The 14,127-nt window shown below is 47.1% G+C and overlaps 4 protein-coding genes across 4 annotated transcripts; all 4 read right to left on the bottom strand.

Annotated features, from left to right (window-relative positions):
* Positions 1–1,937, bottom strand: BDV27DRAFT_139319 (putative transcription initiation factor subunit (TAF30)). The gene is made up of 7 exons (XM_032069428.1): positions 1,653–1,937; positions 1,503–1,543; positions 1,086–1,237; positions 785–927; positions 573–713; positions 382–502; positions 1–301 (listed from the first exon to the last, which is right to left on the bottom strand). Exons 1-7 carry the CDS (start codon positions 1,659–1,661, stop codon positions 213–215), a joined length of 696 nt encoding a protein of 231 aa, XP_031920527.1. The 5' UTR covers positions 1,662–1,937; the 3' UTR covers positions 1–212.
* Positions 1,938–1,940: 3 nt separating this feature from the next.
* Positions 1,941–3,854, bottom strand: BDV27DRAFT_139317 (Ran GTPase-binding protein YRB1). Its single transcript, XM_032069427.1, has 5 exons — positions 3,752–3,854; positions 3,390–3,694; positions 2,963–3,221; positions 2,772–2,900; positions 1,941–2,711 (listed from the first exon to the last, which is right to left on the bottom strand). The coding sequence occupies exons 2-5, from the start codon at positions 3,669–3,671 to the stop codon at positions 2,641–2,643; spliced, it is 741 nt and encodes a 246-aa protein (XP_031920526.1). The 5' UTR covers positions 3,672–3,694; positions 3,752–3,854; the 3' UTR covers positions 1,941–2,640.
* Positions 3,855–4,262: 408 nt separating this feature from the next.
* Positions 4,263–7,385, bottom strand: BDV27DRAFT_86348 (uncharacterized protein). Its single transcript, XM_032077804.1, has 3 exons — positions 7,335–7,385; positions 6,959–7,180; positions 4,263–6,798 (listed from the first exon to the last, which is right to left on the bottom strand). Exon 3 carries the CDS (start codon positions 6,693–6,695, stop codon positions 4,305–4,307), a length of 2,391 nt encoding a protein of 796 aa, XP_031920525.1. The 5' UTR covers positions 6,696–6,798; positions 6,959–7,180; positions 7,335–7,385; the 3' UTR covers positions 4,263–4,304.
* Positions 7,386–8,426: 1,041 nt separating this feature from the next.
* On the bottom strand, positions 8,427–10,840 carry BDV27DRAFT_86319 (glycosyltransferase family 15 protein). Its single transcript, XM_032077803.1, has 5 exons — positions 10,039–10,840; positions 9,559–9,963; positions 9,419–9,505; positions 8,947–9,355; positions 8,427–8,886 (listed from the first exon to the last, which is right to left on the bottom strand). The coding sequence occupies exons 1-5, from the start codon at positions 10,308–10,310 to the stop codon at positions 8,545–8,547; spliced, it is 1,515 nt and encodes a 504-aa protein (XP_031920524.1). The 5' UTR covers positions 10,311–10,840; the 3' UTR covers positions 8,427–8,544.
* Between the last annotated feature and the right edge of the window lie 3,287 nt (positions 10,841–14,127).

The raw sequence follows: 14,127 nt of genomic DNA, 5'->3' as shown, positions 1-14,127 counted from the left end.
TTTTTTTTTTTTTTTTTTTTTCAATACGTTTGATGTGTCAGGGCCGGTGCCTTGTCCCATTCATCGTACGGCCCATTGATCAGAAATACAAAAAAGCAGTTGGGGTAAGAAGATAAAGGAAGCAGACCAGGATAAAAGGAAAAAAGCGACAGTGATGCAAACAGGTAGATGGAGATGGAGATGGAGAAGGAAAATGCTTCCCCCAAAACAATTCACAGAGCGCCCTTCTCTTGCGTGAAATCCCACAGCATCTTGATCAGGGTGTCTGGTAGGGTATAAAGATCGACATGGAACTCTCCCTCTGTAGGAATCGATTAGTTCTTTTGAATCTTCCGTTCTTCTTTTTCGGAATGTGTAGCGTGGTGCCCGTGGGGAACTTACGTTCGACGTCATTCTTGGTGTACGAGTCTGGGGCTTTGTTGTCGTGTACCATCTGCACCACTTGGAGAAGATCATCTTCTCCGAGTCGTTGGAGGCCGTCGGCTAACTTGTCCATATCCACCTGCGAAAACGATTTCATGTTAGGTAGTGCTCTTGGCTTTTGCTATGTATGAAGGTAGTAGGGGCCTTACACTCTTCTCTGTTCGTTTCTTCTTCTTTGATCCTTCTTCGCTAGCTGCGGAACGCTTAGATTTCATACCGTTCTCGTCTCCGGGAATGGGGCCAGATTCACGAAGGGTTGCCAATAAGGCAGGCTTGGGGTTTTTAAATGTCTGGCATCACGTATGAGCGGTTTTCTTTGAGCGGATGGAGGGACAGGGACGAAAACGACGGAGACACTTACGATGACGTGCTTGGACTCGTAGCGTGTCTGTGCAAAGTTGAGGTCGTGTGTCAAGTAATGATCCTTGTCGGCGTGAAGGGTGATTTGCATATCGAATTCACCCCATCCTTCTTCTGAAATCCTGAATGGGGGGTTCTTGAAGGCTGTTGTCATTTTTGCGCGTTAGTGATATTTCCTCAACATTGCCGAGGGTTTCCGGCAATAACGGTTTCTTAGATAGTTTCAAGCCCGGGGTGTGCGGCTCAATTTGTAAAGAGGAAATATACACCAAGTGTTGGAAAGGTGATTAGAAATAACGTACTTTGAATGGACCGATCCCCGAAACTAGGATGAAGTGTATACGTCACCTTGTCGAAGACGTTGGCCGGCACTTGCTCTCCGTGGTCATTGACCAGGTAAATCTCAATAGACCACGCCCGGAGGGGGAACCCTTCAACACCCGAATCTTTGTTTCTATCGAAGCGGAGACGCGACCAGTCAGCAAAAGCCACAGCTAAATAAAGAAAGCCCTGTTGTCGTCCCCGTAGCTTATAGTCATAGCGACATGCGGAAAAGCAAAGCAACCGCGCCTTGGTTGCTTTGCAATCGCGACAACAAAAGTCAAGGTAACCAGTAAGTTTAGGAAAGTGTGACAGCGATGGGCGCGTAGGGTGTGCTGATGAGGATGGAATGATTTCATTTTATTGGGAGGGAGATCGGCGTGCAGGATTCAACATACACAACATGCTGTTCTGTGACCAGCCGGACATTCCTCTTGACCTAAATGGGGAGAAAGACAGCGTTAGTCGAATGCGACAGCAAGCTGATAAACACATCTGCCAATTGGAGAAGACGGCGATGCGATGAATCGAAACAATCGGGAACTCACGTCGGGCATTTTGCCAGCGAACTTCGGTTAAGCTCACTGGGAGGGGAGTAGAATAAGTGGAAGGTACTCGGTGAATGATGAGTTCGAGCTATCGAGCTCGGGGATTGCGCGAATGAAAGGTGAGGCGAGGTCGAATAGGACGCTTGTCGGTGAGAATCTACTAGGACTCCGATTGGGTGGAACCCTCAGAGATCGCGCGATGACCGCGTAGGGGTGTACCTGAAGAGAGAGTTGTGGGATGAAAGGTATTGAGGAGGGAAGAGTTCGGAGGGAGAGTGAAGAAGGTCGGCAAGGAAGAGGGGGGCGGATGAAGCGATCCGACTGACTTGACTTTCAGGCATTCACGACTTAGACGTTCACTGGTGGTCGTGGTCAACCTTTGCCGCTAGGGACCCTAAACCATCCAACATCATGAAATACCAGAGCTCGATACGCCCGTTCTTTCGAAGAAAAATTATGTGACTGATGACTCTACCCTACCCTTCCCTTCACTTTTAAGGCCTATCGTCACCGCATATATGAGCTTATGTACATAACATATACCAACGATGAAGTCTTGCAACAACGACGAGAACTTTACGCGTGACACAGGAGATCTATATTTGATTTTATGAGATTCAATACATAACGGGGTCATCGTGCATTTCAAACATATATTTGCAGGGGTCCGGGGTCTACTAATCTACTGCCATATCAACATACATTCAACATCATCTGGTGAGGTTGAATGTGTGCCGGAAGCTGGCTCGCGATCTTGTCGCGACCGGTGTCAGTGAACCGTTCTCGTCGCGTAGTCGTCGGGGGATGGGGCTGGAGGATGTGACAATATCGGAAAGGATGTGATAGGGAAGGGGATACAGATTGGTTAACGCTGTGTTGTCCACCGGCGAGTCTTATATTCACTCGTAGTGTTTTGAAACAATCAAAAGGGTAATTAATGATAGTTCATCAAGTAAAACTCATTTCAGTCCACTCGGGGGCAAAAGTTTTACTGGTCGGCGAGGAGTTTCTCGTTCTCCTGCTGAGCCTTTTCGAAAGCCTCCTTGAACAGGTTGGCATCTAAAGCTCAGTTAGCAAAGCCATAACCGAAAACACATCTCGTCACGGATATCAACTTACTCTCACTGTTGGCGAAACGAATAGCCAGGGTCTGCGCCTCGGGCTCACCCTCACTGACATCGGCAGTGGCGTTCCAAACCCAGCTGCGATCACTGCCAACGTTGGGGCTCAACTTCATTGCAGGGACAACTAGATAGCCCATCAGTAAGCCGGGTGAAGAAAAGAACATGGTCCATATGCGCCAAACTTACTGTAGTGGTTGGCGCAGACCTTCAAAGTCTTGTCTCTGCGCATCACCAGGCGAGTCTTCTGGTTCTCCTTGTGCTTGAGCAGTCTAACATCGCCAGTACCACGCTCTTTCCATTCCTTGCTCTCAGCGTCGAATCGGAACAGCTTAGCCCGCATCTTGAAGGTCTGCTCCTCAAGTTCCTCGTTGGTCTTGGTTTCCACCTTCTCGGTCAGGCGGATAACAGGCTCGAAGTGAACGTCAGGGGACTCAGGTGCTTCATCCTATATATTAATGAATCGTTAGCCACCTGTACTGGGGCAAACCGAACTCGTAGCACGATTGACTCATAAGAGCCAAAAACTTTGGTGCAGGAAAGTGACGATGACGTAGAACGCAAGTTATGTTGAGCAAAGGAGCAGTCTAGCGAGCCAAAGGAAACAGGTACTCACGTCTTCCTCAGTTTTCTGAGCCTTGGAAGAGCCAGATGGCTCATCATTGTTATCCTCAGGTTCTTCCTTCTTTTCCTTCTTGGGACCACCGCCGAACATAGCGAAAACGCTGTCGGTTGTCTTGGTAGCCGCCTCCTTAGCTGTGTCAACTACGGCCTCAGTTGTAGACTTTTCCTCCTCAGTCTTGGGAGCTTCGGTAGAGGTGGTGGTCTCCTCGGGCTTCTCAGCCGCCTCAGGAGCGCTGGTAGTGGGGTCAGGCTTGGTCTCAGGGACGTCGGACATGATGACGAGATGGGGATGAAGTTCTGCTAAGTTTATAAGTTCCAGTGATTTCGGGCTTTAGTGGGAGCGCAAGCACGTACCTATTGTTTTGAGATGGAAGAAGTTTTAGGGAGATGGTTATAGAGAGGAGAAGAAAATATGGTCGGCTGTTTTTGTTGTAAAAGGTGGGGGGTAGTTCATTGCCTCCGACCTAAGGCCGCTAGTGCCACCGCCTTGAGAGCCTTATATTCTGCGGGCCACCTTGGGGAAATATCACTAAATCATAATAGAAAGCAGTCAAAACGGGCATTAAGAGATTTCTAGGCGAAGAAAGAGTGGTAAAATCAAAAGAGGGTTTTAGCATTTCACATGGTATTCATTACTACATAGCAACTGTCCCGAAACACTAACATGGTTCCGGGCCTTTTAATAAATAAATGGAAGCAAAAATATCGTGACCCTTTTCGCCTAGGAACAAGACAAACCATCCCTCCCCCAATAGCAGGGGGGAAAAGAAGAAGACGGATAAGGAGATGTAGGAGGGAAGAGAAAAACACCGAAGAAGAATAGGCACCGCAGGCACGTACGAAAAGCAAATACAAAGTTCGAAGTCGTAAAAATAGACTAAGCAAGGGTACAAGCCCGCAGCTTTTCTCACAAACATTCAGAGTGTTGGCACTTTCGTTTCATCAAGCGTTTAGCTCTTCTCTGGGCCGTGTCTAGCGTATGGATCTTCCTTGCATTTCGAATATGGTCCTTCACAGATTTGAGTTCAAACCCATATGCTTGATTGCTAATTCGATGCCATGTACCACTGATAATCTCCTGCGTCTCTTGGTTTACTTTGATGGTCTTTTCCTGCAGGACTGATGATACGGCGAGGAATGGCTGGACAGCAGTACGTCTGACGACTTCAGAAAGCTGCTTGGACATCGAGACAACCACGTCTTTTGTCTCAGAAAGCTGCCCAGTGCCATGACGGAGAACGTTTGCTTCTCGGCGTAAGATATGGGTTTTTTTTACAACATCCCCCATAATGACTTGCAAATCAGTGCAAAGTCGACTGTACACTTCTGATAATCCAACTTGCGCAGTGTTGAAATCCCCCATAAACTGGGACGAGATTACATGTGCTGCCCGCCTCCAATTTGCGATCTTTAGCCACGGGGTTCCAAAGTCCACCGATGTGGTTTGGCGGAGAGGAGGTCTTGAAGCCATAGTGACTGTGACGTTCACAATTCCATACGCATCCACTCGATCAAGTTTAAGTGTGTATACTCCATCAAACAAGCGAGAGAGCTCATATTCGAGCGGTTTGGCTCCCCGGCTCACTTGGACATCAAATCTTGGATATTTTTTCCCAGTCAAAGTTTTATTGGGTGGCTTTATCACAAGGTGGCAATCACCAACAGTCTGAATCTCAAAGCCTTCAAACTCCTGCTTCTTAGGAGGGGACAATAGTCCGCCCATCATGTTGTCCAACTGGGAATGACCCTGGTGATGGTTCCCCAAAACTTGAACATCGGTCACCGATGAAGACAGTGTAGAGAGTGAAGTTTGTTTTAAATCATTTGCTGTCATAATACTGGTAGAAGTACGGCTCGGGGCATTGGATACAGTATTGTAAATAACCGATTGAGGAATTTTTTGGGGGAATAGAATTGAAGTAGCACGCAAAGCTGAGTGTGCTAGAATGGTAGCTACGCTTAAGAGAACGGTGAGAGTGATTAAACGCAGCACAGGCGTCAACTCACGGTTGTCATTCAGGAAAGGGATGAAGGGTATTTTTGTTGTCCACTTCTCAACAAAGAAGAGTGGCTTCCTCTGGAAGTTGCCGGTATTCTCCAGGGCGATGTTTTCAGACTTTTTAGTATAGATGCTCATCAAAGAGGCAAGATTCCTATTGAGCTGCCCGGGCGTGATACTCTCAAAAGTCGCTAGATCAATAGGATACCTTCTTAGGACTGTGACTTTCCCAGTCAGCGGATGACGAGACTCCAGGCACATGTGGAGGCTATGGTGGTTCAGAGGAATTACTTCGGCCAGATCCCAGAGCGGCTTCTCGGATATAACCATAGCCGGAATGCCATGCCTTTCCATGAAAATGCGAGCCAGGTTTTGGGTCTCCATCACAGTTGCAGAGTCTCTGCTGGATAAGAAAAGAATCGCTACATCAGGAAGCGTCCATTCAGTTGGGGATGAGACGCAATACTCGCCCCCTGTCCAGGAAGATGTGCATGATGGCCGATTTTTGAAATCCAATCTAATGGTGTTGGGCTTATCATTTTGACAGCCAACAGAAGCTCCAGGGCACTCGTCAACAATAAGTTGGACATGGATTGGAAGGAGCTCAGCGAAATTAGGGACTGCGCCTGTCCCGAACGATGTTGGTACAACGTGATATCTAGAGGATTCTGTGGAACTGCTTTCAAAGTCACTACAGGTGCTCGACACAAGGACATCTCCAATTTTGTCGAGAATGATGTTTCGAAACTCAGGATCTCCGATATAAAGCACACGGAACGGCTTGTCAGTGTCAAGGCTCTTCTTCGTCATGGTTTGTTGAACGGTGGCTGTAAGAATAGAGTCCTGCAGGTTGATAGAAAACTGACTCTTCAGCTCGTCGGCCTCGGTACCTTTAAACATACGGATAGTGTGTTTCAGTTCCACTTGTTCAACTTCAGGCCATTTTTCAGGCTCGGTAAACTCTATCGACTCGGTTGATTGACGAAAAGCAGTCTTCGTGGTTATGTTACTGTCACCGATAGAGCATCTGACCTGAGGGAAAAGAGCGGGTAGTTCCTGAGATTCAGAAACGTTGCTTTTCGAGTCATAATCGTCTTCTTCGTTCCCATAAACCTCGCTGCCGCTATACTGCTCGTCAAGGCTTGCAACGTCATCCGGACCGGCTTGGTCAATTAGAGACCCAACGTCGGTTTGTTCAGAGCGGCTACCATCCTCAGAATGAACGTCGGAAGCGCTCAGTGTTGCCCAGCTTTCGCTCAGTGGCCTGGGCGTGTAGTCCGCGAGATGACTTGACGTCATACTGATAGGCCTCGAGCGGGACAACCACTCTTCAACTGAGCCACTCAGAGGAGGAAAAGTTGGGTACCGCAGATGTGAAGAGGATGAGGTGAGGGATGGGCGTCTGGAGTGAGGCCTTGGAGAGTCAGCCATGTCGTCAGTGTGGAAGTAGCATGGGGCAAAAGTCAGAGTAAGCCAGGTCCAAAGACGCGGAGATTCGGTCGAGTACAATAGACGTAGGCTAAGCCAAAGAGCAAATAAAACAAAGATCAGCGGGAGGATACGTTATCTGTCGAGAGGGGAGCTTTTGCTCTGTCCTTTTTAACGGCAGAGGGCTGTTTTCTTGTGGATATCCCTCGATAAGCTCAGCCTAAAAAGCAGATGCCCGATGACGAGGCGGACGCTGTGGGGTGAGGGAGGGTCCCGGGCCCGAGCGGAGTGGTATATTAGACGCTTCTAAACCCGTGACCAAACTGATGATGAAGAGAATCTGCTCGATATCGAGTCTATAAAGATCTCAGCATGGTAAGACTCAGACTATAGCTAGTGGCGTTGTTAAAGGTTGAAGATGACCGAGAGAGAAGATGTTAAGAGAATAGAGTTGGAGATGGTGACTGCCACGCGCGGGGCACATGACAGGGACAATTGTGGTGTGCTTACTATGACTACTAGGCACGGAATTCACCTGTCACGGCCCGAAGCAGGATTAACTGAACAGGAAGGAATAAAAAAAGCTGCGAATCTATGGATATTAATTAGGTGGCCTGCTTGTCCCCTTATTGCCTGGATCTCTCGAGTACTACTAGTACTCTATCATATGCACTTCTTCTAGAATCGAACTGATAAGGCATCTCTTTATCTCCTATCAGGCACCCACTAACCTGAAGGAGCCTAGCTGATGCAGCTAGTACTCATTGCCCGGTCACGGTCATTAGTACTAATACTAGTATAGTATTTCTCTCCAGCCTTGAGGAAAGATGTAAAACCCTTTACATACAAGGAGAAATCTCATACTCTATGAATAAGCCATGCTGGGAGTCGTTTATTTGCGTTCTTCGGGGCTATGCATCTGAAATGACCTAGTTTCACCAGGATTTCAGAACAAGGAAAGGAAAAGAAAAGAAAGAAGATATGTACAATTCATGACATAACGGCGAGGAAGGGTAGGAAATAAAGGTGAGATATAGAACAGGGTAAGGCAGTGCGTCAGGACATCGGGCATAGATTAGTGGTCTCTGCAAGGATAAGCGGGCCAAGAAGGGTTTAACCGCCGCAAGTAGTTCCATCCTCATCGGTCCGCTGCAACTTAATGTCGTACCCGATGACAGCCAGTTTCCTGAGGTGAATGGACCATATAGTAATATGCCAAAGAGAATTGCGGAGCAGGAGGCATAATCGAAACCAGGCTAGCGGGCATCGAGCCTTTGTCAGAGACCGTGAGGAACAGAGGCGTGGAATACTCAACGTAGCCAAGAGCTACGTAGAGAGAACGGTCCTGCCTGTGGAGAGACCGGACATAGATTCCGGTAGAGGTTCTCGGGGACTATCTTGAAGCTGACGGCCGGACAGTAACCGTCTTTTTCCAGAAGAAAGTCTCTCTGTTTTAACAAAACGCGGCAATCCAAATGAAAACATACAAAGCACGCTAGATGAATTTGTGAATATTGATGAGAATGATCACCCCATTTTCCATGAAAGAAGCTGTCAGATCCGTTGAACGCCGCCCAGAACCCCACAGCCAACATAAGATGACGGCTCAAGCAACAATAACTCCAACGGCAACCCGAGTAATGCTCATAGTTGAACAAAAAAGGCATGGAAACGAGGAGGCGATGATTATACAGCGGACAAAGCATGAAGTTGTCCGAATCTAGGGAGAAGCCCAACCTCCCGCAACTTCTACCCACTCGGCAAGACAGCTGCCTTGTTTACCCTCAACATCCACGATATCTGTGTCACACCTGCACCTGCAGCCGACACCGTTCTCTTTGACCGGGTCGGGATTTGCCCAGTACTCGTCCTCTTCGAACCGCGCTTTCTCATCTTCCGTGGTCATTTCAAGCCACGGGATTCGTGGGAGTTGTCGGGCGGGAGCATTAGCGGGGCAATGTTGGATGGTCGTATGGCGGTAGCCAAAATCGCGGAAATAGTGGATGTCGCTGGGCGACAGAAGAACGCCTGCGGCTAGTGAGTGGATAGGCGCATCACCCCACTGTGATTACGTTGTTAGCCTGCAGGGAAATCAGGTACTGGGGAAATCTCGAATACGTACTCTTTCCATCCAGAAACCACCGCTCCTATCCATCATTTCAAAGAACTCTTCGTATTCCTTACTGCGGAACCAGTCCAAGCGTGCGATTTCAAAGTTACTCCAGAAATGGCACATGTTATACTTTTCGCCTTCCATGGCCTCAGGGTCGACATCGGGAACAGTGTTCTCTCCAGGCTCATTTTGCAGGATTTCCTCAGGGAGCTTATCCTGTTTTCCTTCCTCGGGCTTGGGCTCCTCCTCAGGTGGCCTTTCGAGGAACATCTCCCAAAGTCCCTTTGACTCGAGATTGTGCTTCCGCTTATAGGCCGAGGCATAGCGGAAGATGTTGGGGACAGTCTCACGAAGTTCTTTAACGGCAATCGTAAATCCATAGGTTTTATTTGCTTCAGCCATTTTGACGAAAGGGTCGCTATATACGTGTAAGTGATGGATGCTCAATCTCAGTACGAACGGTGCCAAGGGTTGATCTCACTAGGTTATGTCACAGAAGTAACTGATCTCTGGCTCCAGACGCCAGTACCATTCGTACTTCATGAGGAGGGGATGTTTGTAGAAGAAGCTGTTTACAGCATTAGTAAACTAGAAAACTGACGTTGAACCAATTATACTGACCCAGAATAGAATCTGCACATATGGTGGTAACTCTCCATTCCACCATACATAATAGCGGCGTCACCCTGCTTTCTGATGCCTTCCTTTGCCACGTCATGGTCAACCCACTTAGGATAACCCCACATGGTATCGTCAATCTTGCCGAATTCCACAGGAGCACTTGTATAATTCTTCACGGTATCCTTGAAATTGTCATCAAAATCGCCGTCGTTCAAAAACACGTAAGGATAGTGGAACCATCGGTTGAAATGTCTCTCAATTGACTTGAGAGACTGGATGACGCCGTCCAACTCCTTATTCCTAGCGAGAACGACGAACGCAGCATTCGCACGTTTGCCCTCAACCTCTTTCTCAACCTGCAGGCATCCCGAGGCGAAGACCTTGTCATGCTTTTCACTTATTTTTCTGAAAAGAGCGGCAGAGTTGTTAGTGATTGAGAATACTAAGGGGTCTGTGCATAGGTTTGAAGATTATACTAACCTTATAGATGGAGGTGTGCCAGCTGGGATTAAAATGCCACCGGGAGAAGAAGGGTGTCGAACAAAAAGAAGTAAAACTAGGACTATTACAAGGCATGGAAATAGCAAAACAAATCCCAAGGGTATAGAAATCGATGAATTGCCCTTCAAGCGTATTCTTCTTTTGAAGAACGCGAATCTGGAAATGTTGCGGCCCTTTTCGCGCGAAACGTCATCCACAGGGAGACTCGGCGAAGAGGGCAGCCATTTTGAGATTCGCTGCGTCAACCCCATGGGCGCAAGGCTGCTCACACTGCGTCGATTCAAAAGAGATCAAGCCAAGTAGTGTTAACAGGTTCCACTGAACATGAAAGAGATTTTGCGGAAATCCGGGGAAGACTGAGTCGATGACTGCCGTATCTGAGTGAAAATCGGGGCTGCTGAAAGGGGGACGGTTCGCATGCAAGTAACAGTGAGGTCAACCCACACTTCTAATGCTAGCGAGATACGCTCCGAGTATATGATATCTTATGCAATTAATAGGTTTATTAACAAAGGAGATAAGAATATTGGCCACCGAACAAAAAAAAATATAGAATAAAAAACGAGCGGCCGGAGGAAATGCCTCCTTTCCAACTTTTCCCCTTTCAGTTGTCGGCCAGATAGAGATGGCGGGAAACGTTGACAGCAACGCAGGGGACTGATGTCCTTAGCAATGAGGCCGGGAACACGGAGCAAGTCGACGAGCTCATCAATCGCATCAGGTTGGAAGAGGAACTCGGGTGGGAGGTCGCAGACTGCGGGAGGCAATCGATGAAATGAAAGATTATTTTGGGGATGGGGATGGGTGGAAGTTTCGCCAAGACCAAGGAGGCGCAAGCGGCCATGGTCACAGACGGTAAACTTACCCACTAAATTGGAAGGTCACAACTCTTTCGTACGTTTCTAGTACGGGTTTGAATACCGTACTCGGTATGGAGCCTCCGGAGTCCGGAGAGCACCAAGCAATCACTGGTTAGTAAATTATTGCTTAGGCGCTGCCTCGCCCATCAAATTGATTACTAAAAATTACCAGCACAAGGAATAGGACGATGGCGCTTGAATCTACTATTCCAGTTTTTCTCACCCTTGGTTATCCTTGGTTATCGAAATCGGTCAGGGATCCTCTCCTAGGGGTTTTCAGACTTCAGTACGTATGGGAGAACCCGAAGCTTAACTGGCCTGCAAGACACGTACGTCTTCACTGGATTAGCCAATATTTACTCAAGCTGTTGCACGATAGTTAGATGCTTGGTATGTACCATCATTCCAAGAGGTCTAAGGACACCACTGGAAATTTTTCTATTTGTGTCTTTCCTTTCCCTTCTCTTTTAAACTTCCCTAAAGCCTTGGCTTTGTTGTTGCCATAATCCGGTAGTAAATAGTTCCAACTTACCATTACCTATTAAGCGCCCCAATGCACCAGGGGGATATTAAGAATGGAGTACTCCGTACTCCGTCAGTACTCCAGACTATAAGAAGCCTTGTTATTATTACAGGTTTACGGATTACTACAGCCATTCCCAAAGCATGGATTTGATTACAACAACGTGAAGATAACAACCAAGGGATAAACACAAATCTATATACATACAACTGAGTGAGCACCAAGAGGAGTCTCCCTGATTGCTTTGTGAGTTTGTGATGGGGAAGTCTCGTAAAATCGTCCTTTCGGCATAACCCTAGCCTTAAGATTCGACATGATCACGGTTGTCCACGCTGTCGGTCACAGAAGCTTGCCCCAGTACTACTACATGCCAGCGTTCATAACTATAGAAGTTACTGACGAGATGTGTGTGATCGCAGCAGCCGCATGTATAGAATAGCCATAGCAGCTAGACAATGAAACGAAGCAACTCGCATACAACATGACAAGCCTTGGTACAAACGATTGTGGGATATGTACGGAGCACGGAGTGTTGACCTAAAAATTTCCTATATCCGTGCTTTAGTATCGACTCTAATTGAACGGTTAGCCTAAAAGATGTATTGATGCTGTACACATGGCAGAGCGTAAGGTGTTGTAAAGGGGTACTTGTCATACCATTGTACCGTGGACCGGTAATTTATGCATCCAGAACCCTGAGGCTCCACAGGTCTCCACGTGACCCCCTTGGCAGTAAAAGGGATCTGACAATGTGGCCTTTTAGCCCGTCGATGTGCAGCAGGTAGGGTATCACAGTCAAAGATGATAATTCTTCCACCGATATGGCACGATCCATATGACTTCTCATAGACTGTCGCATCTAGACTCAAATGTCATTGATCATCTCATCCTTGCATTACATCAACTAGCAGCTATATTACGATAGCCATCGTGCAGAATCCACTTCACCTTTGCCGTGATTGGGTCAATGGAGCTCTGCTTTAAGTGTTGGTCCAGGTGCATCGGCTCTTATGTATGTACGTCCTGTGTACGGAGTAGTATGGACGCGACTACCAAGAAATTCCGTAATACCCTACTACTACCTGTAGGTACACGAAACATGCATACATATTACAGAGTGTTTGGAGCTTACCGCTCTTGACCCTTCGGAAATTCAATCGCAAAATAGGAAGTTGTGTCGGCCCGGTATGCTAGGGCTGTGTATGTTCAACCTGTCAAGGTCTTTTTCTACTAGAAATTCTGTGAGTATATCACTTATTTAATTGCTCTATGCAAGCCATGCAGGCAATATGTTACTCAGTACTCCATAAGTAGTACGACTTTGCTTTCATCCAAGTATCTATTAGTAGTAGATAGTACCAGAAGCCCTGTGACACATGACTCGTTATCTTCTGTCTCACAGATGATCATTGGTTGTCTAATATACTGTATGCGGGGACAGGACTCAGTTACCAGAGATCTTCCAAATTGAGTCACGCCATCATATTACTACGGAGTAAGAAGAACAGATATCGCCTTTTCCTTGGTCGGTTCTTCACCAATTCGCCAGTCCTCGTGAGTTTGAAGAACCCTTGGGGTTCGCATAGAGCTTAATCTTAGAGAACTCAAAGTCACCTCGGAAGTAAGCCCCTACTTATTATTTTCCAAGACCGGGGAGGACTAACTCCATCGCCAGTACAATAAAAACCCAACGTTCGTATACCAAATCTCACTGAGGGACCTGAGGATTCAGTTCCTGGACTGGCCCGATGCACGAAAAGTAGTTTTCGTTTCAGTCCGCCCCTGACAGCCTACGCGGACGAGGGGCATGTTGTTTTCAATCTCATACGATGGTAATAGTATCCAACACGAATCTGCTGCAACTCTATGCTTGCCCTTGGATTGAATGGCGTGTTGGTCTTCGCTCTAATCTACACTGCTGGAGGTCTCCCAGTGAAGATAAGATCTTGGTAGTATGCATGTCTTGACACTGGTAAGGTGAATAAACGGACTTGAGTTGTAATGGCGACTTGATGTTGGGCAACCGAGGCTAGACAATGAATTCATATTGTTTGTCAGTTAGAAGATGGGATATTGTCGATTGATCAAGTATGTCAACGGCCCCCAATCTTCTAAGAGAAACCGGTTCACCTAAGCTGCATGGTCATCAGTCCTACCATGTTCTGCACATTTCGACTCACTACTACTACTAATGATCTCTTTAATTTTGGGTCACTCTTTCCTGAAGAGGACACAAGGGGGGTATCGTATCCATGCACTGCAACCAACCATGGACCCTCAAGGTCGATGACCAATTAATATTGAGTAACTATTTACGGAGTATTTCATCCATGGATTCAAAGCGAGACCAACCCTCGTGCCGGCAAATCGGCAAAATATCGTCTGGCTATCGGTCTCTCTCACACTAGAGAAAGGGGTAAAAGGAGAATCAATCCACCGAAAGTCTAGTCCGTTGGCTCAACGTTAGACTGTTGCTTAGCTTGGTGATAGTTATGTAAGTTAACAAGCGAGTGGACTGGACTTGAATTAACTACTGTGGGCCGGTTAACTATACTTGTTCTAAGTAAAAGTGTGGGAAAAAAAAGAGAAGATTTTTCCTTCCCAACAAGGGTATGGATACTATATGGTTCAATAGATAGGAATGTCTCTTTCTTACACTCCCTGGAGGAAAACTAATTAAAAAAA

The sequence above is a fragment of the Aspergillus caelatus genome, assembly GCF_009193585.1.
Source record: "Aspergillus caelatus strain CBS 763.97 unplaced genomic scaffold BDV27scaffold_457, whole genome shotgun sequence".
Taxonomy (NCBI): Eukaryota; Fungi; Ascomycota; class Eurotiomycetes; order Eurotiales; family Aspergillaceae; genus Aspergillus; species Aspergillus caelatus.
The sequence above is the reverse complement of the archived record's forward strand: the minus strand, read 5'-3'. Positions and strand labels throughout refer to the sequence as shown.

Bases quoted from the DNA above. Each gene is read 5' to 3' on its own strand.
- BDV27DRAFT_86348 (XM_032077804.1), bottom strand. From the start codon at position 6,695: ATGACGTCAAGTCATCTCGCGGACTACACGCCCAGGCCACTGAGCGAA.
- BDV27DRAFT_139319 (XM_032069428.1), bottom strand. The intron at 928-1,085 runs GTACGTTATTTC...AAATGACAACAG, and splicing joins CGGGGATCGGTCCATTCAAA to CCTTCAAGAACCCCCCATTC. The intron at 302-381 runs GTAAGTTCCCCA...CGATTCCTACAG, and splicing joins CACCAAGAATGACGTCGAAC to AGGGAGAGTTCCATGTCGAT.
- BDV27DRAFT_86319 (XM_032077803.1), bottom strand. From the start codon at position 10,310: ATGGGGTTGACGCAGCGAATCTCAAAATGGCTGCCCTCTTCGCCGAGT. The intron at 9,964-10,038 runs GTTAGTATAATC...CGCTCTTTTCAG, and splicing joins GGCACACCTCCATCTATAAG to AAAAATAAGTGAAAAGCATG. The intron at 9,356-9,418 runs GTGAGATCAACC...ACACGTATATAG, and splicing joins TACTTCTGTGACATAACCTA to CGACCCTTTCGTCAAAATGG.
- BDV27DRAFT_139317 (XM_032069427.1), bottom strand. From the start codon at position 3,671: ATGTCCGACGTCCCTGAGACCAAGCCTGACCCCACTACCAGCGCTCCT. The intron at 3,222-3,389 runs GTGAGTACCTGT...ATTAATATATAG, and splicing joins CTCAGAAAACTGAGGAAGAC to GATGAAGCACCTGAGTCCCC. The intron at 2,712-2,771 runs GTAAGTTGATAT...ACTGAGCTTTAG, and splicing joins TCGTTTCGCCAACAGTGAGA to ATGCCAACCTGTTCAAGGAG.